The following is a 22,556-nucleotide window of genomic DNA, read 5'->3' as shown; positions in this document are numbered from 1 at the left end:
GACAGTTTATCTATGTGGCTAAAACGGATAATTTGATCGAAAACTTCACCCAACCCCCTTATAACCATTACCTGAATTTTTGAACATCCGGCTGACTTTCAGCCATATGATTGGTGATTGTACATGAGGCACTTTTGTTTTTCTAACAATTCTTACGCCGAATTTGGCGGCCAGTGTAGTAGTTATATAGAGTATATGTACTACAAAATCTTAGACTCCTATCCTCTGGTTGACGTTGTACATCTTAAGTTATTTGCCTGGCTTTAATTCTTGCAAGTTGCAAGAGTATAAAATCGTAATAAAAAAGCACCCGGAAATTATAATTAAATTCCTTGGGTAAATGAGGTAGGACCCTCTTTAATTATTATATCAAATATGAGGGCGACTTGTCCACTAGATTGTTATAGTTGAAGGCATGCCTGGTTCTGGGCGACTTTCGACCTCTTCAACTGATGAAAATATTAAAAATGTGAAGGATTTGGAGCTTGAAATTCGTCAGGTAAGTGTAAGGAAGATGGCAATAGAGCCCACATCTCTTACGATGATTTTTGGTTTGATAGCGTCGGAGCCCCTATTAAGTATGCATATATACATATGTATGTATAACAGATCAGCGTAATAAGCAGTCTCGTTTTAGCCGCGTCTGACGGTCTTTATATATGGGAACTAGTCTCTCAGGTTTTGAGATATATTTCTTCTTTTTCTCACCAATAAGGTGCTGACTTGTCGGAATCGGAAAATTGTTTCATTTAACAAGCTATCTTCAAGAAATGCGGCAAAGATTATTTCCAAGTCATCACCGCCATCTCCGGAGAAATAGACAGATCGGGCTACCATAACACATATTTAACTGACCTACAAACTGAGCTGTGAAATCAGGGGCTTGTATGGAAAACTTTTCAAATTGACGAGATAACTTCAAGTAATTTGGCACCGATTAACATCCAAAGCATAGCTGAAATGTCCGAATATATATTCAGATTGGACCAATACAGCATACAGGTGCCATCTAAACTGACCGATACAAATCAGAATAAATATCTGTTTATATATTTTCATACAATAAAAATACTCCTGTGAAGGATATTACAGTTTCGTTGAAGTCGAAGTTGACGTTTTTTCTTGTTTTGCCTTTTATTTCTCAGTTACCTTCTTATGAAACACACTGACACATAGTTTAATTATTTTTTAAGTAAAGCCAATAAAAATCTGAACATCTCTTCTTCTTCTTCTTAAAACAGCGCATTTAAAAACCAGTGGAAAAAATTCTCCTAATTTTAATTTTCATACTTATTTACTTTAAAAGTCTCTAGATTAATTATAATTCATTTTAACCTTATTTTAGTTTCCCGTTAACTTCCACCAGCTTATTGGTTTAAACTCCTACAAATAGAAGGAGGCGAATCTTACTGAGGACTAAAAGCTCACTTAACCTCTTGTGATTTAGTCCGGACCAAACTCCAAACCATTCAAACATAAACATGCTGTAAATTTCGCAATTCTCAGTTTCACTATACTTTATAAAGAATCATTCTCTCCATGAAAAATAATATTTTATATTTGCTATTGCTATTTACCGTAATTCCTTATTTATTTATTTGCTGAAAAACTTGAATTGTTTTTATAACTATAAGCATCTAGTTCGAGGGAGTTCACCATTCTAGAAAAACGATTTTCTCGCAAAAATATAATATATGGAGAATTCAAGCTGTTTCCATGAGTCTACAGGTCGAGTATCGATTTCGGTGTAAATATAGTGGATTGTTGAAAATATCAAGAAATACTCTCTTATTCACAATAATAATAATTTCCTTATTCAGGTTTTACTGAGAGCATGAAAATTCAAGTAACTTTCGAAATACTTGAACAAAAACGACAAACAACTAATAACAAGCTCGGTCATTAACAAGCGGCATGAAGCCGGTAGTACGCGTTACTTTAATTGAACTCATTAATTGAAAAGTTCAAAAACATTATTTTTATACCCATGAGTACTCTGTCGTCAACGGTGATATAATTTTATAATGTTTACTCGTACATACATATATGACCGCGTCATTGTCGGTAGCAAATAGTGATTGTTCATTGAACCCTAAGTAAAAACCCTTAGGAGAGTATATCTAAACCTTTATTCAACCATAGTAAAGGATAAAAGGTCCAACGTGGAATCATCTTCATCATTTGACACTGGATTATGCCTAATTCAAACACAAACAATGATTTTTTCAAATGCATATGCAAATAACCTCGTAATCATCAACTGCTCCAAAGAGGCGGAGCGTCTAAAACCTGTTTCAAAGTCGCTGAACATAATTTCTACAAAACAGTTTCGCGAAATTTATACACATTTCGGATATATCAACTCCTCTGGTGATATATGAAGAAATTCTCGACAAAATCTTCCATTTTTTCAAGTAAGAATTTTTATATATAAGATACAGGGATCCTTATATACATACATATACTTACACACAAGTATATTGTACTAAACAAAACCAAAGTTTTCCAGACTTCAAACTTAGACCAGGTTAGGATGAAAACCATTGAAAACGAAAGATAAAATAACCAAAATTATAGGTAATAATAATAATTCCGGATGATCTTTGGTCGGGAAGGAGAGGAGCGATGAAGGTTTAGAAACGGTTTATCTCGATTTCCGGTAAAATTACGAGTTCTATAGAAAAGGGCTTTATCACGAAGTTGTAGATAATCATAAAATCGACATGTTGTTACAGAGTAATTTGTCCGCATAACGGTTTTTTGTAAAGCCTCGAAATAATCGAGTTATATATAGGGTTATACCTACACATATAAATGATCAGGGTGATGAGATGAGTTGAAATATAAGATATAGAATTCTATAAACTGTCGTGGCCCGCCTAATAGGCTTAATGTACATTTATCCTAAACCACTGAAGCTACAAGAACCAAATGTACGAAATGGGATGACAATCTCGCCTACTCCCCATATAATGGTACCGTTAAAAACTAATAAAAGTGCGATGGATTAAAAACTAAATATGTGACATAAAATTTTACCTCCCATATGATATGAGAGCAGCCGGGGTCAATATTGTACAATGGGCGTAGCACCGCCTTGTTTTAGGTGAATAGGTATATATCGGTAGATTTTCGAACTTCCGGGTGACTTAATACCGCATATGTAGGCCAATATGTGAGTTATCTTAATTCAATTGAATGAGTGTGATTTTCTCTTAAAGGTTGCTTCTCTGGACCTAAATACTATAAAATCGGGAGAAAACTTATCTAAGCCTCCAAATAACTAATATAGGGATTTTCAATCATCCAGTTGATTTTATCTCTCATATATATTTGTATTGCTGATGGTATATAAGGTACCTTATTGCCACTCAGAGAGCATCTGTTTCTGTTACTAATATGTCGTAATGCCAAATCTAGATAAAATCGGGTAAATATTGCCCATATCTCCCATATACCTAATGAAGATTTTTTGCGGTTGGCTTTATATCAATATTTATGATATCGTAGCAAAATTAACTGAACATATACCATAATATTAGGCACACCTTAGTTCAATGCCGAAAATATAACAATTTCAGTTATTCTAACAAACCGTATTATTATTAATGGTTTAGCTTTAAGCGTGAATGGAGTTGATGTAGACCCCGGTCTTATTTTCATATCCGTAATATTATCAATTCCGATCTTCTGCTTAACGTTTTCCACATCAAATCAATATAACAAATTTAGCCTCTTCTTAAACTTAGCCCTTCCTTACTTGTTCATATTAATTTTATGTGAAAATGGAGTCAATACAAATACAATACAGTTGTGCACCTTTTCATTATCTACAACTTTGCCATATATGTAGCTTTTTTCTATAAGAAAATATCAGGACGGAAGTGAAAATAATATATTATATTAGTTCTCAGCGTCGTTTTATGTTTTTTTCTACAAAGTAAATGATTAGAAAACATATTTTTGAATGAAATAAGAAAACATCTATGTAAAATTTAGCAGTTACTTGGACATAGTAATTGCAAATGCTTCACTTTTATTGTAAGCCCCTTCTGTTTATTGCGTTCTAGGGGACTATTCGTCAATAAAACGATTGCTACAATACAGATCTGCATATACTATATACTATAAACATGACGCATGTCGCAAGGTGCCTGCGTCCGAACGATAATCCAATTTTGTAAGGTTCTCAGCAACACTTCATTTGTTGGTCAGTGCACTCACGCTGACGATAACAATCAAATCTTCTTTTGTTTAATTGTGTTAATGCGAATTGTTATTTAAAAACAAGTCCGCAAGCATATACATATGTACATTACCACAAGTTTTTTGACCAGTACTCTTATCTCTGTCTTATGAGTACTCTAAATTAAGCAATGCCAGCAATTCAACAAAATAATATGGAGAAATACTAGAGGGGAATTTGGCCCAGAGTGCTGTGAAACGGATCAGTGTCAACAAACCAGATATATTTTTGTATTCCCAGACGCATATTGACCGCTCGATACAAGAAAATTACTATTTTGTGTCACCCAAACACTCTCATTAATGTCACAAGAGCTTTCAAAAATGGATTTACTGTGGACTTGCAATGTGCGGACACTGTACCAAAACTAATATCAAACTCTTAAATGTACCGATTACGCATGCGGCAGTGAGAAGGAGGATTCTTGCCTTCCCAACATCACTCATAAAAGAATCTCAGTTACCAGATATTCTGCAACGGACCACACATAACACACTGTTACTTATTCCAAAGTTGGTTCTATGTAGAAACGAGTTCACAGTCATGAATGTAAATATTACTCTCCAATGTTCACGAAGATACAACAAACCAGCAACCTTTATACATTGTCTAACCATTTCCAACAACTCGGGATAATTACGAGCCCTACAATGGTGAGCCTTCAGTAATTCCGCCTTCCACGACATTATCGTCATGTTCATAGAACAATTTGCACCTGATCACAAAAATAAGAAAACCTTGCCTATTTCTAAACACAACAACATAATCAAAATTATGTGGATACCAGGACACTCAGGGATCCAAGGAAACAAAATGGCTGACAAACGAGTGAAGAAAGCACACAAAGACCTCTGCAAACTTTACCACAAATGATATCAACAATTATGTTAAACATCACATCGCCGATTGTTGTCTAAACGATTAGAGACAGTACAATCAATTATATAAATTTTCTAACCGAATTTGTACCTGTTGGCAAGAGTTATTGCGGCATAAATGCAGCTCCTTTTCACGAGGTCGAAAGCAGCTTTGAAATCAACGAGGAGGTGGTATGTGTCGATTCTTCTTTCACGGATCTTTTCCAAAATTTGGCACATGGTGAATATGTGGTCGGTTGTTGATTTGCCAGGTCTAAAGACACACAGATAAGGTCCAATCAGTTTGTTGAAGGTGGACTTTAATCTTTCACAAAATACGCTCGTTAGAAGCTTATACGCGTTGTTGAGAAGACTTATCCCACGGTATTTGGCGCAGATTGTGGGGTCTCCCTTTTTGTGGTCTGGCAGACTACACTGAAATTCCAATCGTTGAGCATGCTTTCGTCCGACCACATCTTTCAAAGAAGCTGATGCATGCTCCTTATCAGTTCTTCGCCGCCGTATCCATCGGCCCCCGCCGTTTTGTTGTTCTTCAGACGGGTAATTGCTATTCGAACTTCTTCATGGTCGGGCAATGGAACGTCTACTCCATCGTCATCGATTGTGGAATCGGGTTCGCCTCCTCCTAGTGTTATGCTTTCGCTGCCATTCAGAAGGCTGGAGAAGTGTTCCCTCCAAAATTTTAGTATGCTCTGGGTATCGGTTACTAGATCACTTCTGCGGTTCTACAAGAGTGTGCTCCGGTCTTGAAACCGCCTGTGAGCCGACGCATTTTTTCGTAGAATTTTCGAGCATTGCCTCTGTCGGCCAGTTTGTCAAGCTTTTCATACTAACGCATTTCGGCCTATCTCATTTTCTGTCTGCAAATGCCTCTCGCTTCCCTCTTCAACTGTTGGTGTCTACCCTATCCCGCACATTTTGTGGTCGATCGTAACATTGCGAATTAGGTTGTCTATTTTCACTGCAACAGGGCATTCCTCGTGGTACTAGCTGTTCTTTTGCATTTTTCTATAATCAATAGTTTTGGTTGAAGCTATACGTAAGGAAATTGAAATGCGGTCCCACAGTTCGCTTATACAGAGTTGTTGAAGAGTGCTCTCAGAGAGCAGGAGCGTATGTCGAGTAGAAAATCGTTCGGCTATTTATTGATATTGCTGCTTCTCGACGTCGAAGCTTCGTTTTGTTTGTTAGTGTGCGTTTTTTGCTGCACAAAGACGGGTGCGTATTTTGGCTGCAACAAGATATTGGTCCGAGTCGATGTTAAGACTTCGGAGCGTACGAACGTCTAAAACTATTCTATTTGGTACTACAGATAACCAAATTTCGGGCCCCGGCGAAGTCGATCAGCCTCAACCTATTTGGGGATTATTCCTCATAGAGACTGAATTTACCGACTGTTTGGCCAAAGATACCTTTTTTCCCAAAGGTGCCAAGTACGGTTTTGACATTGTGACGGAGGCAGCTCTCATAGGTACGCTCCATGCGTTCATAGAAGGCATCTTTGGTCACATTGTCTTTCTCTTCCGTAGAGGGCATGAGAGCAAGTCATCGATATGTTGAATCTTCGCTTTGATGCGGATTATGGCTAGACGTTCATACACCGGGGTGAATGACAGTACTCGGCCACGGAGTTTCTCTTTCACCACGAATCCCACCGAGTTTGCGCTCCTCCATCCTACTCGCCTCAGTCCTTGTTCCGTCCATCGCTTTTCCTGGACGGGGGTGATGTCAGTATTTTTGTCTTTTTTATGTGGCGAATCCCAAACCCAGCACAACCCTGTGGAGGGCATGTTTCCCTTCTCAATTTAGCTCGCTTTCAAACGGATGTTCTTTGGCTACCCGGATATTCTATAGTTATAGATAGTTATTACTGTTCTGGAAAGTGAATGGTGTAAAAGTTTTGTGCTTATAATCGGTAATTTTCGATGTAACCATTATGATGAAATTGTGCAAATTATGATCACAAATTTCGAACTCTAGGAGCAAATGTGAGTATCAAGTTTTGATTATTATATTATCTAGAAGTGATCTATCAAGTGTGATGAAATCGACACCTGATGGCAGATTACACCTGGTTGGTACACCAGGTAAATTTATCCAAAATCATTTTAATATCAACAACAAAATTACAATTTTCTTGGGCTTAACTGTTAATCTGAAAAATGCCTCTACCACCAGAGGTAATTGTTTCAGACTAAAAAACTATAATTCCAGCTGGGGGCCACACTAAAATCTCCGCTAAACTCACGACAGCCATATTCACCAATTAGACGACGGACTGACCCTCGTGCCTTGTAACCTTTGTGGATAATACCAGTTAAGGAGAACAGCGAAGTCTTCTCCAAGCAGTTTCATATATTCACAATAGTCTAAAATAATAATAAAATAACGCATTTATTGAATGTTTATGTTTTTTGTTATAAGAGATATATCTCTATAAAAATAAGAGAAATTATTAATGATTTAACATTTTTTATTCGGTAATTGAAATCACAGGACTTGAACTCGTAATCAAGAATTCATTAGACTTTTCAGGAATGATCTTTTCTGTTGTGTGATTTTTATTTTATCTAGGTCAACTCTAGAATGGGTCAGATGTTAATTTTAAATTATCTAGGATTACTTTGCTATTATCCTCTCAAGAAACTTTTCTGGATCAGGGTGATACAAAGTGTTTATTTCTGACCTCTGAAATTCAAATGATTTCTAACAATCGCCCTTGCTACTTTTATATTGATATTTTATAAGATAAATGCATCAGTGACTTGAAGAAATGGACTCGTGCATGGAGAAGCGCTGAGTTGTTTCGTTGAGTATATTAAAAGACCACATTAGGATCGCCTCATATAGAAGCTGTATTTGTAGCAGCATTGAATATTTTTCAGTCCACCGTACTAAGTAATACGAGTAAGAGGACCTCTGTATACTTTAGTGATATCATTTCAACGATTTACATTAATTTCTTTGAGTTTTTGGCTTTGCTTTCAATGTCGATGATTTGGTTTTCTATCCCATCTTTTATACCACGGATGTATCTTGTTCGTAGAGATCGACAGGATTTTGCTGAACGTGGTATTGAATTTTGCAATATAATCTTTTTGATTTACTCATTGATTAAGGCAACCAATCACACTGGGACGCGTGGACTCAAACAAATGTTGGCAGTGCTGTCTTTACTATTTTCAAAATTTTCTTTAGATTGATTCTGATTCAAGCTTGCAAATCCATGAAGAAATTTAGTTTTACTTCACTATTCAAAACCACAGTTAACAGCAACAAATTGGACAAATACTCAGGTATTGAGTGCAGGCTTAGGCATCTAACAATTACTTAAAGAATTATTCAATTTAAAGAAAAAAATGTATGTATATGATGAGATTAGACATTCTATTTTATTTTGACTTATGACCGGATTTTTTGCAAATATTCCTATCAACGACGGTCGACAATTATCCGTATTATTTCGAAGTGAACAATCTAAATTAGGAGAATGAAACAAATTGATGACATATGTATGTTCAAAAGCAAACGTATATGCCTTAGAAGTTTCTCGCTTCTTCACTGCAAGGATTTTATATTTTCTCCTGCTAAATCCAAGTCCTGTTTACTTTGGAACCCACCTTGTACAACATCAACCACAGTCTGCACTCTTTCACTTCGCATACAACCGCTTTGTTACAAAAGTACCGAATTCTCAAATCGCTAGCCGACAGTACATGGGACATGGACAATGGGACGTTGTTGGACAAGATACAAATCAATCGGCAAACCTGTCGGAACTCTCTCCGCCGCTCTCCCGGCTATAACAGGATGTCTCCGATAAAGCATCTTCATGTTGAAGTCCACATGCTCCCTATAAATGAGCATACTACACTTCTACCCAAGCAGTTTCTGCTCGGATGCTGGAATCTAAACACCGCCCATTGCAGAATAAGAGCTCGAATTGCCGAAAATGAAACCAACTCATTCAACTCCCCTTTCCCTATGGTCCAAATCCGTGTTTTTGTTGTTGTAACGGCAGAAAAGATTCCTGAATTAATTTCTAGGCATGGTGCCGAGTCGACAGACCTTGGCTGGATAAAACTTCCGGGTCCGTTCCGGTTACTTAGACCATACATGTCCGAACCCGTCGAAATAGTTCGACTTTGATGACAGTTAACTTATTGTTTTTCCCTCAAACAGGGTTTGGATTTATTGCAATAACAATAACAACAACCATGCCCGGATTTATGCTGATACAACTACAGCGACATAAGATTTGCATCTACAAATACAAGGAAAAGTTGCTTCCAAACCGCTATATTTATTAATTTTGTCTTTCTAATTTTTTATTTACCTAGTTTTTCTTCTTACATTCAATATAAAATAAATTGTAATACAAGGTAAATTCACACTAACCATGTGACAAAATTTCAACTACACATTATTACAATTAATTTATTACAAAAAAGGTTTTCTTATATTAGTAGGAAATATATTAAACAATTAATAATAGTAATAATAGAACATACATAAATCAAATATATTTTAAAATTCGTGTGCATTTAGACAGCTAGAAACTTTATAGACTTAGACAAAGAAATAAAATGAGATATAGTAAAAAATAACAATGAGAACAGTCTGTAGGTAAATACAAAGTTCGAATACTTTCAGTGAAAATTAAAAAAATGAATGTAAGGGTAGATCAAAAAACTTTTTAAAAGAAAAATGAGTATTTAAGGTGTAGTTGATTTCTTAACTTGGGAATAGGATTTACGTTTTACATTTTTTTCAACACTTGGCTGCTTTACCAACTGGCTATAATTTCGTTTACAGTCATATTTACATATATACCAATATAAATAAAAATGGTGTTTTAAAGACAGTGAGGTTATTTGTATACATTTTAAAATTTCATCTTCATATTCGAACGTTTTATGATACTTATTCAACATTTAATTTACACCAAACGGTGCCGCAAATACTGATGTTACGTATTTTGTGATATTGTATTACATAGTTACGATAAAGATACATATATTACGACTTTATATAAATAAGTATCTTACATGTATTTTGTATAACATATTGACTTTGTGTTGCTTGACAGTGATTTCTAACATTTTATAATTGAATGGTCATTTTTTAAAGGCAGTTACAATTTTCAACAGATACATACATACATCTTATTCGAGTTGGTAAGATGTCAAATAATATCAGTACTAAATGCAGAGTTGTACACTTTTAACTGTACATCGATGGCACTCTAGACATTCATTTGATCGACATATTACATTACAAAAACAAAACAAAAAAACCAAAAAAAGTAGAACACAAAAAGCTAGTGGCACAAGTTTGACACTTCAGTGTTAATTAGTTCACAAAACTGGATCACCAACATTTGATTGAATTGTAAAAGAGATTCCTTAAACATGTAGATAATAGTTTGGCTTGCGTCTAGCAGTAACATTTTTAAATAAATTGACTACAACGCCACACTACCGCTTATCTTTCAGGAAATAATGATTCATAGCTTGGCGGTAAATCTTTTGGTGATTGTGGTTGATGATGTCGATTATCTTGTTCATATCCAATACTCGAAGTAATAGCACCGCTAAAAGATGGTGCGTTTGGTATCTGGACTACAGGGGTTTCCTGGAATTAAAAATTACATCATTATGAAGATAGTCATAAGCACAAAAACAAAGATTACTCATTAAAAACATAAAGCACTTTGTTGAAAGCGTACTACAATATGTACTAACCGTTTGCCCTCTACGATGAGCAAGCGCCGAAGCTTCGTGTGCATGCTGTTGCACGGTTATGCAATTCCAATATTTCCAACAGACCCATATGCAGAAACCAACGCCCAACATTGTAAAAATTAGCGAAGTTAGCGCTGAAAGTGCTACATAGGTGGTGTCAGCTTCCACTGAAGTAGGTGCATCGTGAAAGCATGATATTTCATCTCGACATGGATACATACAATTCGTTATATTATCACGCACAAAATGACGGGAAATACACGAGTACTGGTCTTTCGGATCACAGAGAAAGTCTCCAGTGTATTTACATTCAGAGTGCGCTGTCATCACCATTCGCAATTCGAGTGGTTCCTTTATCGAAACACGCTTATCGATATAAATGTGAATATTAACTTCACGATTACGTTCATCGAATATTAACCGACCCGGCCCGTCTATTGCTATTTCGTTGCATATCTTTTCAGATGCCGGACGATTACCACCAACAAATTGAATATAATCTATGCAAGCATTATTGACAGGATTACGCCGAAATTTAAGACGTGTGATGACAGTGTAAATTCCGCGAGGCGGTCGATGAGGAGTTTGTACGCGAAAATAACAATCGTATTTTAACTTGTTAGACGAGTAATAGCCAGGTAACGTTGTATTCCACATCTGGGTTATGATGGCTGCAGAATCTCGATCCTCAGTTAGAGTAAATGCGGGATGAACATGAAGGGATCTCTGTATATCTAATAAAAATTTGTCCGCGCATAGATAGTCTTTTAGGATTACTATTTTAGAAAGAAAGAAATATAAATTGTTTATCCATTAGGATATTGGAGTTGTGACTTACTGTTTTTATAGCATTCACATAAACTACACGCGTTCATGAGCAAAATAGCCCAATAAGGTACTGAAATTTTAGGTTTTGTTTTCATTCTGTGCACACATTCACTACACTCAAGGACGTTACAATTTGCTTTTTAATTCTGTTAATACAGCATTGTTTTACTAGAGCTATTTATTTCTACTCGCATGTATTACTCACAATTTCTTTACAATTCTGATTTATTCTTTGACTGTCATTTGTTGCAATTTTATTTTGTTTTAGACACTTGCTTCTCTTGCGTGGTTGCCACGGTGGGATTATACAGAAAACACAAGTGATTTATGTTATATCAATGACTGGTGTCTTTAGAAAAAGCTAAAACAAAACACGAACGTTCTAAGTTATTAAAAAAAAAACTCTTCAATAAATATGTAGTTTCTATGATATTGTGACAAACAATATACTTAGCTTTTTTGAAGGCACTGTATTACAACAAAAACGAAAATAAATCTGAGAGAACTTTCGTCATTAAACTTTTTTCAAAATTTTTGCAGTTGTCCAATGGTTACAATGGCGATATAGAATAGCATCTCTCGATTTCGGGGTTAAAATGGGTATGCACGAATAGAGGAGGTCCTCCAGATCAAGAATATATACATATATATGTATATAGTTCCCGCCGTCTTATGGTTTTTGAGATATTTGCATTTAAAGTTCAAAAGATCAACTATTTGAAATGTATGTTTTTCGGTTTTATAATGCATTTGGCACTTATATTTTTAATTTTTATATCCACTAACACTTCACTAATCATTTATTTTATATTAATTAGTGCAAAGCTATTCTAAAATTTACCCCATTATGGGTTATCAAACGATTTTCGAACACTAACACAACTATGGATTTTCTTGCAGACCCTAGCTTAAAATTTTTTAGAAAGAAACGTCCTGGCAGCATTTGTGTTCCGTCATTCTGCTTCATTTTCAAAACGTCATTTTTTGTTTACGTTCCTATTCGTAATTGAAGAATTGCTAAAAAAAAGTTTGCCAATTTTTGCTCGTTTGAAGAATTGTTATAAAGCAAGGAAAGTTTTAAAATATCCAATAAAATAAAGTAATATATTTATTAAAAGATGAATAATAGTGTTTGATTTTACTATTTTCTTTAACTTTTTTCCCGTTTATACAGATTCATCTTACTTGCTGGTGTACACTTGTTATACATTCTTACAGTTTAGTTTCTGGACTTCTCCTCATTCTTTGAAGGAATATACACACAATAATGACTGAAGCAAAGAAGAACGCACTTACAGCTGCTTATCGCGCACATAAATCCCTGCAATTGGAATTAACTGACTTTGAGGATAATACAGCATTTGCTGCACACTTGGTAGAACAATTACGGCGTCTGCCTACAGACAGCCGTGTTAACGCCATGGCCGGTATATTAGCAATACTGAATCGCTTTGTACGTGTACAAGGAGAAACTCAGTAAGCAATTTGCATGGAGATTTATTTCGCCGGTTCATCGTCCGCATACTGCGTACCTATAAGGATATCGTAAGAGGGCGGTGACGGTGAAAGCAAAATATGTTAAGGGAAATGTGTTGCTAAAAGCATCAAATCTTTGGAGGTGTTCCTAATGTGCGTTTAAATATTTTGTTGTGTGTCCTGTTTTCTTGTAAGACATGGCATATGTGCTACCTATTTTTCTTTTATAGAACTCTATTGAAAGTATGACGTCGATGTTCGAGTTATGAGGGAGTATAATGTAATAGTTAGCATGATTTTCCGATTCATCACAAACATTCATACATATATTTTTGTTACATTAAAACACATCGAAAAAACTGTAATAAGTATTTAATTTAATATATAGAATATATCAATCATTTTGCAAAATAGTATGATTTAAATAATCAAATTAAATGTGTTTTGTTTACGATTGTCACTGAATGCTTAGATACTTTGATATTTGTCTCGAGCCGATATAAGTAAATCAAAAAACAACAACACAAGTGTTGAATGTGGGGCCTGCCTCAAATAGTTTGCCCAAAATCCTTTATATAAACCTTGTAGTCCTTCGAATCTGAATACTTTGTGAGCACAATCCCACCAACCTTTATATAGTATTCCTTTACCGAATGAGTCAGTGCCTTGATTATACAGCCTTGTTGAAATTACATCAGGTGGTGTAATCGCCAAAGCCACTACACTGCCCGCTCCAAATGCTGCCGTTAATGTATTAAGTATAGGTTGCGTGACAATTTCATACTCGCGCAGCATTGATTTTGCCTTACTAAAAGTTGCAATCTGTGTACTTGAACCGATCGCAACTCTCGGCAGTATTCCAGTGGCGCCACGCCACAGACCAAAGAAACCACTTTCTTTTAAAATGTTTCTAAATGCATTTATAAATCCAGTGTGTTGGTGTTGGTAACCAACGGCAATTTTGCTATTCGATCGGGCTTGTAATTGAATTTTCACCTGCAAACAACAGTAAATTGTTAAAAACAAACCTATGTGCGAAATATTTGCAAACTATACACCATATAAAACGGGCTTGCACAAAATGAGCCAGTAACACCACCGGCAGCACCCCATAGCATACCGCGAAAAAATGAAACATCTCCATTTCTATTATGCATCCATTTGTTATTCATGGCAGTTTTGTATACACCTAGCCTAGAACAAATTAAGTTGTTAAATAAAAATATCTTAAATATTTTGTTGCTTGCTATCTTTTGCATTATATACTCACCTAACTGAATTTAATATAAACTGGAAATGTAGCGCGGGCACAAGTCCTTTTTCTAAAGCAGACCAACCATCACATCTTATCACAGTGATTAAAGCGTCGAAAATTCCCTTGTAAGGCTCCACATATGATCCTCGTGCAGCTAATTCACCTTGCAATTGTAAACGAGTTTTGATTACCTGAAAAAAGCGAGGCATAAATTGTTGCTTTAACAGCATAAAAACTTTTTCAAACAGTTTTGTTAACACCAGTTTTGAATATTTTAAATTGAGTATCAACATTTTATTTTGAAATATATTTTTAAGTAATATAAATGCCGTATGTATGTATTTACAATGTATTTGCATTTTTGTTGTAATCCCTGTCTATATTTGTACCTCGAGTGGGTTTGTGAAGCAGATTGCACCCATTGCGGCAAAACCACCGATCATGAAGTCAGAGATATCCATATTTTTTATTGTTGCAGAACGTAGCTATTAAATATTTAGTATAATTATATTACAATGAAATCTTAAACAATATTACCTTAATTTGAATCGACGTAATCAGCTAGCCATTGTTTAAATTTACTTACTCTGTCATGAAACTAACAGCTATTGCATAAACCTACCAACCTGTGCAATGCTGCTATCAACAGAATATTGAAGTTACAAGCCACAACTGTTATCTACGAATTTGAGCATTAATAAAAAGGTTTGTTTCATAACTGCTAACTGTTATGGGCAATTCATATAGAACTTATGCTTCGCCTTGCATCTGAAATTTGTTTTGACAGAAAACTTCGATGTCCGTTTATGAATGAGTACGTTCACATCAAAAGTTTTCGACGTGAAGCCAAGGAAATTTTGTGCAACTTTCATCTTTGTACTCTTTGCCAAGCAAAAGTCGCTATTTTATTGGAGTGAAACACTAAAACCGTTCATTGTGGCATACTCTTTGGGTTCTTCTCTTCGTTGACATAGGGCTTAGGCTCAAAGCCGAGCAGAGCGTAAATGGGAAAATGCGCTCGGCTTGGCTTTAAGCGTCCACTCTGCGAGCACCCTTAGTACGAAGTGAATGCGAGCAAAGTTGTATGTGAATGGGCCCTAAATAGCTAGCCAAGTTTGTGCTCTAAAAGTTTTTTATAAAACGAAACGCTGGCAGAAAGAATAGAGCAAAGTTATTAAGATATCTGCTTGCAGAAAATAGCTACTAACATGCGAAGGAACAACTGTGAAACATATCGCTCATTTGCTGCAAGACCGGCATAAATCAAAAAACGTGATTTTTGAGTGAATGTTGCAGAATTGTTCGTTATATCATACTTCATGTTGAGTGAAAAATTCATATGAATACCTCTTATATGCTCCGCTTGAGAAGAGGTGTAAGGTTGGAGTCACCGTGTAAGGTTGTAGTCAGTTGAAAACTTTAAACGCGTTTTCTGGAAAATCGATTTTTTTGACTTATGCCGGTCTTGCAGCAAATGAGCGATATGTACATATGAATTTGAAGCATTTGCTTTGATTTTGTTGATTATAATAGTTCTATTAATAATTTTCAATTGTTAATTTATAAAAAAAGACTTTTCGATACTTTTTTCTTTGATAATTTCTTTAGTTTTCCGCTTCTTTCCTCTTTTATTATATCGCTCTTTGTTAGAGTAATTTGCATTCTTGTTCTATCTGCCAGCTTGTTGCTATTAGCGGTTATAAAGTGCTGAACACATAGAACGCGACACGACATGGCAGCACGACAGTGAACTGCAAATAGCATCGTGAATCCTTCTAAATGAACATTTGTAAGAAGGCAGCAACATAACAATGGCCGGCATGTACACAAGACAACACATCTGTCCATTTTGAATGAACACAATTTCGTTGTGGCCATACTAATACCTTTCACTTCAGTGAAATTTTAATATTTTGTTCAAAGTGAAATTTTGTATGCAAAAAATAAGTAAATAGGTAAATTTATTTGTTTTAAATTATCAATTGTTATTACAAATGATATAACAGAGCTATTTTATGCTTTTATTTTTAAAATAACGTCAGGTTTGTCAGAGCTTTGAATAATATTACATTTTACATATTAGTGGCATCACTCTTCTCTACTGTTGACTCTACTGTCGTCGGCAAATTTAAAAATATATTGAAGTTAGCGAAAGCGACAACTGATCGCCTGCAGTCTTGTAGTCGTGCAGCTGTCAAAATAACTGTGTCCATAAGAACGTGTGTATTTTCGTATTTGACAGATGTCGCTTGCAGTCTGTCCCGCTCTATGTGTTCAGCACTTAAAACAAATCTAATAGGGCATAATAGTTGGGAAGGAGACAATTGATAATAAATGAATTATCTTTGTGCAGAACAAATACACGTGTGTGCATACTAATATAAAAATGATAATTTATGCAATATAAAAATAAATTTATTTAATTATATTAATCATTAATTTTATAAAAACTGAACGCTCTCATAAAACACACTTTTAAAAGTTTATATAGACTAATTTAACTTTACTTCTGTCAGTGGCGGATTCATAGTTTCTTTCTAACATATTAGGCTGTCAAATATCTCCCTTCCGTCTTTTTGTCTTTTGAATTTCGCGCCTACGTATTGTATTTTTCCATTCTTTCGACATATTACTACAGAATATTCTAGTATTGTGCACCTACCGGTTGTTTGAATGACCTACATCTTTTAGGTAAAAATGTATTTCTACATTTATAGTATGTACATAAATTTAAATGACCAGGATGATGAGACTTTATCCCCCCAAGGGGGGTTCGGTATTGCAGATGGGCGTAATGGGACCACTGCCACGTCCACAAAACGGCGTTAAACGAAAACCAATAATATACTATAAAATCCAAAACCATCATTCCGTGTATTCGCCTCTGATTTCTATAGAAGATTACTTAATAAAAATTAGTCCTTTCTAAACGCATTTGCCCTCTTCGTTACGGCAAAAGAAACAAATTATTTTGGATTATGGGTTGGATGTATTAAAACCAGGTTATTTCTATTTATCGAATCGAGGCGTATGTAGGAGATTTTCCGCGCAATATACAATTTTAGTGATTATTCGACTTTTATGGAGTCAGCATAGAGGCATCCGCTGACAGAACAATTCCTTTACTATTTAACCAGAGGAAGTTAGGTTTTTGGGCTCTACTTCTACTACCGAATACTGGGTTATAGCATCTGGCTAACTTTCCTGAACAAGTCATACTTGAAAGGGGTTTAGACCAAAATCCTTCGAATACCTTTTTCAAATACCTGAAGTCTGGTAACTCTTACCCATTTCTTTCAAATGCTCAAAGGTTATTTCCAGTATGTAGATTATAGAACTTCTTGTCGAATTTATAACATAGCCATAACCGTTAAGAACTTCAAGATATTTGTATTTATACATCAACATACGAAGGCGGTGCGATAACGGCTTAGCTTAGGATATTGGCGAATATCCAATGAGAAATCAAATTTTGTATAGTACATTCTAGTAGACGATGGCTCTTAAGCATCTGCCAATTCTGACTCAAAAGCTTTGTTTTGCCCGCGTGTGAAAGAGTTAGTGTCCGCGGTATGATTAAACTATTTTTTTCGAAGCGAAATTGCTTAGCGAAATCAATGAAAACCTGGACGTTGTATGTGGTGACAATTCTGCTTCGATGGCGATTGACCAAATTTGGTGGAACGAGTTTTAAAGTTGTCGCACATTGTTTTTTTGTAGAGCTACTCTCACCGGTGAAGAAAAAAGTATTATTCTGCCAATGCAACTCTCACATCTCCCTAGACTAGAGTAACAACGAGATTCTATCTACCATTCTCTAGATTTGGCTCTGTGGGACTTCTCTTTGTCAAGTCACTTGTACAAAGATTTGAGCTCAATGAACAGGTTGTCGCCACCACGGAGGCCTACTTTGAAGGTCATCCAGAGAAGCCATTTTTCAGACACTTACATAAACGTATATTTCATATTACGTTAGGTTTTTTTTTTTTGATATAAGAAAATAATTTGGATGCCTTGACTAAACTACTTCTAGTAGACAGTTCGACTAGAACTGATTCTGTAATTCGCGGATTCTCAACTGTTGCTAAAAGAATATATATAAGAGAACTGTTGGGTAATCGTTAACTCTTTATTGAAATATGTAACCTATAAAATTCAATGCAACAATTCCAACAGCGGCAAATAGATGCTACAACTTATTTTTTAGAGCAATTAGTTCCTCGAAAAATAGTAAAGCCAATATTGATTGCGGTGTCAATCGTACGTAAGTTGTCCAGAAACCTTTATATAGTCCAGAAATACCCTCGATTCGCAGAATTTTCGAAGCACAATCCGACCAACCGTTGTAGAACAAACCTTTACCTTGCGCATCCACACCCTGATTATAGAGACGTGTTGCAATAACATCTGGCGGTGTAATGGTGATTGAAACTACCAAGCCAGCTAAGAAACCCCCACATACTGTATTCAATGAAGGTTGCACCACTAAATTATGCTCATGCAGCAATGCCTTCATCTCAGCAAAGGTCGCAATTTGTGCACCCGAAGCAACTGTAACACGCGGTATGCAGGCGAAGGAACCACGCCACAATCCGGCAATTCCATTCTTTTCATAAATCTTTCTCATCGCATTGTACATACCAGTGTGGTGATGTTGATAGCCAACGGCCACTTTTTTTGGAGCTTCCGACTGCATTTGTGTCTTTATCTGCCAAAAGTTGTTTGTCATGGGAAGAAAGTGTCAGACGTTTCTTGTATATCAAAAATAAAATATAATGGATTAACAAACCATGAAAAATGGACTTGAAAGGTAGGCTCCCACAGCACCAGCCGATATGGCTAATAATAGGTTCTTGCCAAAGGATTCTCCACCGCTTTCATTGCTGGTCCACTGATTTCGAACAGCTGTGTGATAAAAACCTATCCTGTAAGCAATGTTTGCTATAGTGATACCACTGTATGTATATAACCGATACTTGCATCTACCGTATTGAATTCAAAATAAACTGAAAATGCATTGCCGGCACTAGTCCTTTTTGCAACCCCGTCCAACCTTCGTTTTTAACTATCGTCACGAGCGCATGTATAGTGTTCCTGTAGGGGACGACGTAGGTACCGGGCGCCGCTAATTCACCCTGCAGTTGCATGCGAATTTTGACGATCTGTGGAAAAGCTTATCGCTTAGAATACAGTTTTGCATTTGATAAATCTTGGTCCTTTCACCTCCAGTGGATTGGTGAAAAATATGGCGCCCACAGAAGCAACACCGCCAGCCACAAAATACGCCGGACTCATAATGAGTGTCAGTTTGTTCTATAAAGGAAGTTCGCTTTGGCCTTTTATTAATTTTGGTATGCTTTTTCGATATCAATATGCCGGCAAAACTAATTTGTCACTGTTAAACTCGCACCGCAAACACCTTCGTTTTTATTTAGCGACAAATACTTATACACTGAATTTGCAGAAGATTTGTTTCCTTTACCAGAGTTAACTTCGGCTGGGTGCAATTATACTTTCCGTCAATCTTATCTATGGTAGTCATAATGCACGGAGGCAACAAACCGGGAGAGAAATTTCAATAAACCAATGATACCTGTATATTGTATTCAATCGTTATAATGTTACCATAAGTAGAGAGTTAACATTCTGTTCGACATGTTGTATGAGTAACATTCTGTTTTTTACATTAGTTCAACATGTAGGTAATAAATTCAAGAGTTTTTAAGTTTCTCTGCAGCAGTTGAACTCTAGAAGCTGAAACCGGTGAATACCAAAAATGGAAAACATAATCCGGCACCTTGTAAAGGCAGCTTTACTTTAAAATTATAGAGGTAGGTCGGTTTGCATTACCATTGTCTATGGTTACCATTTTAAAGGCATTTTAACGGGGGCAAATTATTATATACACTTTGTTTCATTGCAATAAAGACAATATATTTCTGTGAAATACTGGAAAAAAATGTGTTCCCCTTCCAAAAACAAATGATATTGTTTTAAAGTTCTATGGTAGCCCTAACAATACTACAAAAACAATTTTGTTTCTTCTAGCGATACTCTTTCTACTACGGTAGGTAGGAAGAGGAATGCACTGAAAACGGTGTTTCATTGCTATAAAGACAACCTTTCGACCAAAAGAAGAAAAGAAACACATTTATCATTTATTCTAATAATTTTTTGGGATTCCACTGCGAATATTCGATTTGGCGTTGAGTTGGTGTAATGAGAACGAGTTTCTGAGCACATGTATCCAAACTAGTAATTTTCAGATCAGAAATCGAATGAAATTGACGATAATCCACGTAAACCCATCGTACCAGCTATCCCCCTGAAGCCACGTTTTCGTTCGTATGGATTCTTGCGTTATCTTGTAGAAAAGAGAAAAATTTTTGCGGATGGCTGTGCATATAGGGACGAAGATTTGTTTCTAAAATGTTCCCCATACCATAAGTGAGCCTCTGCCGAAACTGTGCTTTGAAAAATAACGCTGTTATTTTCATAAATCTCTCCAATATCCCAAAAGGTTGTCTGGATCTTCAAAGTTGAACTTTTTCTCATCGGAAAAAATCAACTAGGACCAATAGTAAAGTTTCTTTGTAAGCTCATTGTCTATTTTACCCCAACCGTTGTATTAAAAATTGTATTTTTCTTAATCTAACCTGTCTGCCAGTCTTTATTGATGTGATTTCGTGCAAAACTGAGACGAGAGACTTTATGGTGTAGTTTCAAGAGAGGCGCTTTCTGCATTTACTCACGTACAACGACAGGATTTCGTTCCACCTCACGCTAAATTGTTGAAACAAGTGCAGATCTTCGGTTCTCTCTTTTCCCATTCCGTATTACCGTTGTTTTATTTGATAACTGTCGACGAATTTCTCTTTCCTGTCGCGTGCTAATAATTTTTTTTCGACAATAGTAAGTTCTCTGGCCATAATTTTCTTTATTATTCAGGTAACTCGTATGTTGGCCGATATATGTATGTGGTATAAGGTAACCTGGAAGTTCAAATATCTTTGTAGTGGGTATATGGGAGCTAAGGTAAGTATTGACCCTATTCAATCCATTTTCGAAACACAGACATACCATTGTCAAGAAAGAATTATCCCTGAATTTCTATTATTTATCTTTCACATTGACGGATATTCTCGGCAAAAAGTCATTCATGTGCTGTGGGGTCTACATTTCCGGTATCTGGGGGTTGAAATAGTTATGGCTTGATTTGGACACTTTTTAGCCATAAGCACACCTCAGTTTAAATTGATTTGTTCTTGAGTTGTATACATACTTGAAAGTGAATTAATCAGATGGAATTTAAAATTGTGTTTTATGGAAAGTAGGCGTGGTTCTTATACGATTTCGCCCAATGAATGAAAACAATCCTGTATACAAAATTTGGTTGAAATAACTACAGTAGGTCCATATACATATGTATATGGGATTGCACATAAAGGTGGGCGGTGCCACGCCCATTGTACAATTTTGACACCGGCTCTTATAAAGTCCTCTTGTATCATCCTGGGTGTAAAATGTCTCTGGCTTATTTAATATACCGTTATATGGGGATTGGTTGTGATTATCATCCGATTTCACCTATTTCCGCAAGAGCTGTCGACTTTATTTGTCTTGTGACTTTGGTAGATGTAGCTTGAATTTGAATTGCTTTTGAATTTTGAAATTCAATCAGACTTTGATTTTTCCTTGTTTCAAATTTGTGAAAAGCGAATTGTTCGTCTATATACATATGTACTGCTACTTATATACATATGTATGTAATAAAAATTTGTAGAAGTTGAATGGTTTAACTATCTGTAAGATTCTAAAAGAGGCGCAAGGAAATTTATTCTCTGCATTAAGTAGATGGCGATTTGTTTAAAGTTAAAACTTGTCAAAAAAATAAATAAATATAAATTTTGATGTTTTCAAATGGCGAAATTACAAAATTAAGTATTTAAGTATTGAACGTGTCTTGTTTTGAAAATTTTTGAAGCAATGATGTCGCCAAATTCCCAGAAATCTGCACAATCTATCAGGGAAAGTGAATGGGAGGGTGAAACATTTGAGACAAAGTTATTTTCTCAAAATGAATTCAGTGTTTTTATACGTGATCAAGTTAAATATGACACAGCAATGTA

The 22,556-nt window shown here is 35.7% G+C and overlaps 3 protein-coding genes and 1 long non-coding RNA gene across 5 annotated transcripts; 1 reads left to right on the top strand and 3 right to left on the bottom strand.

The window, feature by feature from the left end:
* Window positions 1–10,402: 10,402 nt before the first annotated feature.
* On the bottom strand, window positions 10,403–11,936 carry LOC105227695 (uncharacterized). Its single transcript, XM_011207183.4, has 3 exons — window positions 11,707–11,936; window positions 10,869–11,644; window positions 10,403–10,758 (listed from the first exon to the last, which is right to left on the bottom strand). Exons 1-3 carry the CDS (start codon window positions 11,789–11,791, stop codon window positions 10,609–10,611), a joined length of 1,011 nt encoding a protein of 336 aa, XP_011205485.1. The 5' UTR covers window positions 11,792–11,936; the 3' UTR covers window positions 10,403–10,608.
* A 126-nt stretch (window positions 11,937–12,062) lies between these two features.
* Window positions 12,063–13,610, top strand: LOC125777345 (uncharacterized). Its single transcript, XR_007422254.1, has 2 exons — window positions 12,063–12,795; window positions 12,871–13,610. It is a non-coding gene; the product is annotated as an uncharacterized LOC125777345 (long non-coding RNA).
* Window positions 13,528–15,194, bottom strand: LOC105227694 (solute carrier family 25 member 35). 2 transcript variants are annotated; one of them, XM_011207182.4, is made up of 5 exons: window positions 15,054–15,194; window positions 14,817–14,912; window positions 14,443–14,618; window positions 14,231–14,366; window positions 13,528–14,168 (listed from the first exon to the last, which is right to left on the bottom strand). In XM_011207182.4, the coding sequence occupies exons 2-5, from the start codon at window positions 14,886–14,888 to the stop codon at window positions 13,641–13,643; spliced, it is 912 nt and encodes a 303-aa protein (XP_011205484.2). In that variant the 5' UTR covers window positions 14,889–14,912; window positions 15,054–15,194; the 3' UTR covers window positions 13,528–13,640. The 2 variants fall into 2 exon arrangements, with proteins under 2 accessions (XP_011205484.2, XP_011205482.2); XM_011207180.4 differs by having other exon boundaries at window positions 14,965–15,106.
* A 3,332-nt stretch (window positions 15,195–18,526) lies between these two features.
* On the bottom strand, window positions 18,527–19,894 carry LOC105227693 (solute carrier family 25 member 35). The gene is made up of 4 exons (XM_011207178.4): window positions 19,651–19,894; window positions 19,414–19,589; window positions 19,217–19,352; window positions 18,527–19,135 (listed from the first exon to the last, which is right to left on the bottom strand). The coding sequence occupies exons 1-4, from the start codon at window positions 19,720–19,722 to the stop codon at window positions 18,617–18,619; spliced, it is 903 nt and encodes a 300-aa protein (XP_011205480.2). The 5' UTR covers window positions 19,723–19,894; the 3' UTR covers window positions 18,527–18,616.
* Window positions 19,895–22,556: the final 2,662 nt, after the last annotated feature.

The sequence above is a fragment of the Bactrocera dorsalis genome, chromosome 3, assembly GCF_023373825.1.
Source record: "Bactrocera dorsalis isolate Fly_Bdor chromosome 3, ASM2337382v1, whole genome shotgun sequence".
Lineage (NCBI taxonomy): Eukaryota > Metazoa > Arthropoda > Insecta > Diptera > Tephritidae > Bactrocera > Bactrocera dorsalis.
This window is presented reverse-complemented; position numbering and strand designations above follow the sequence as displayed.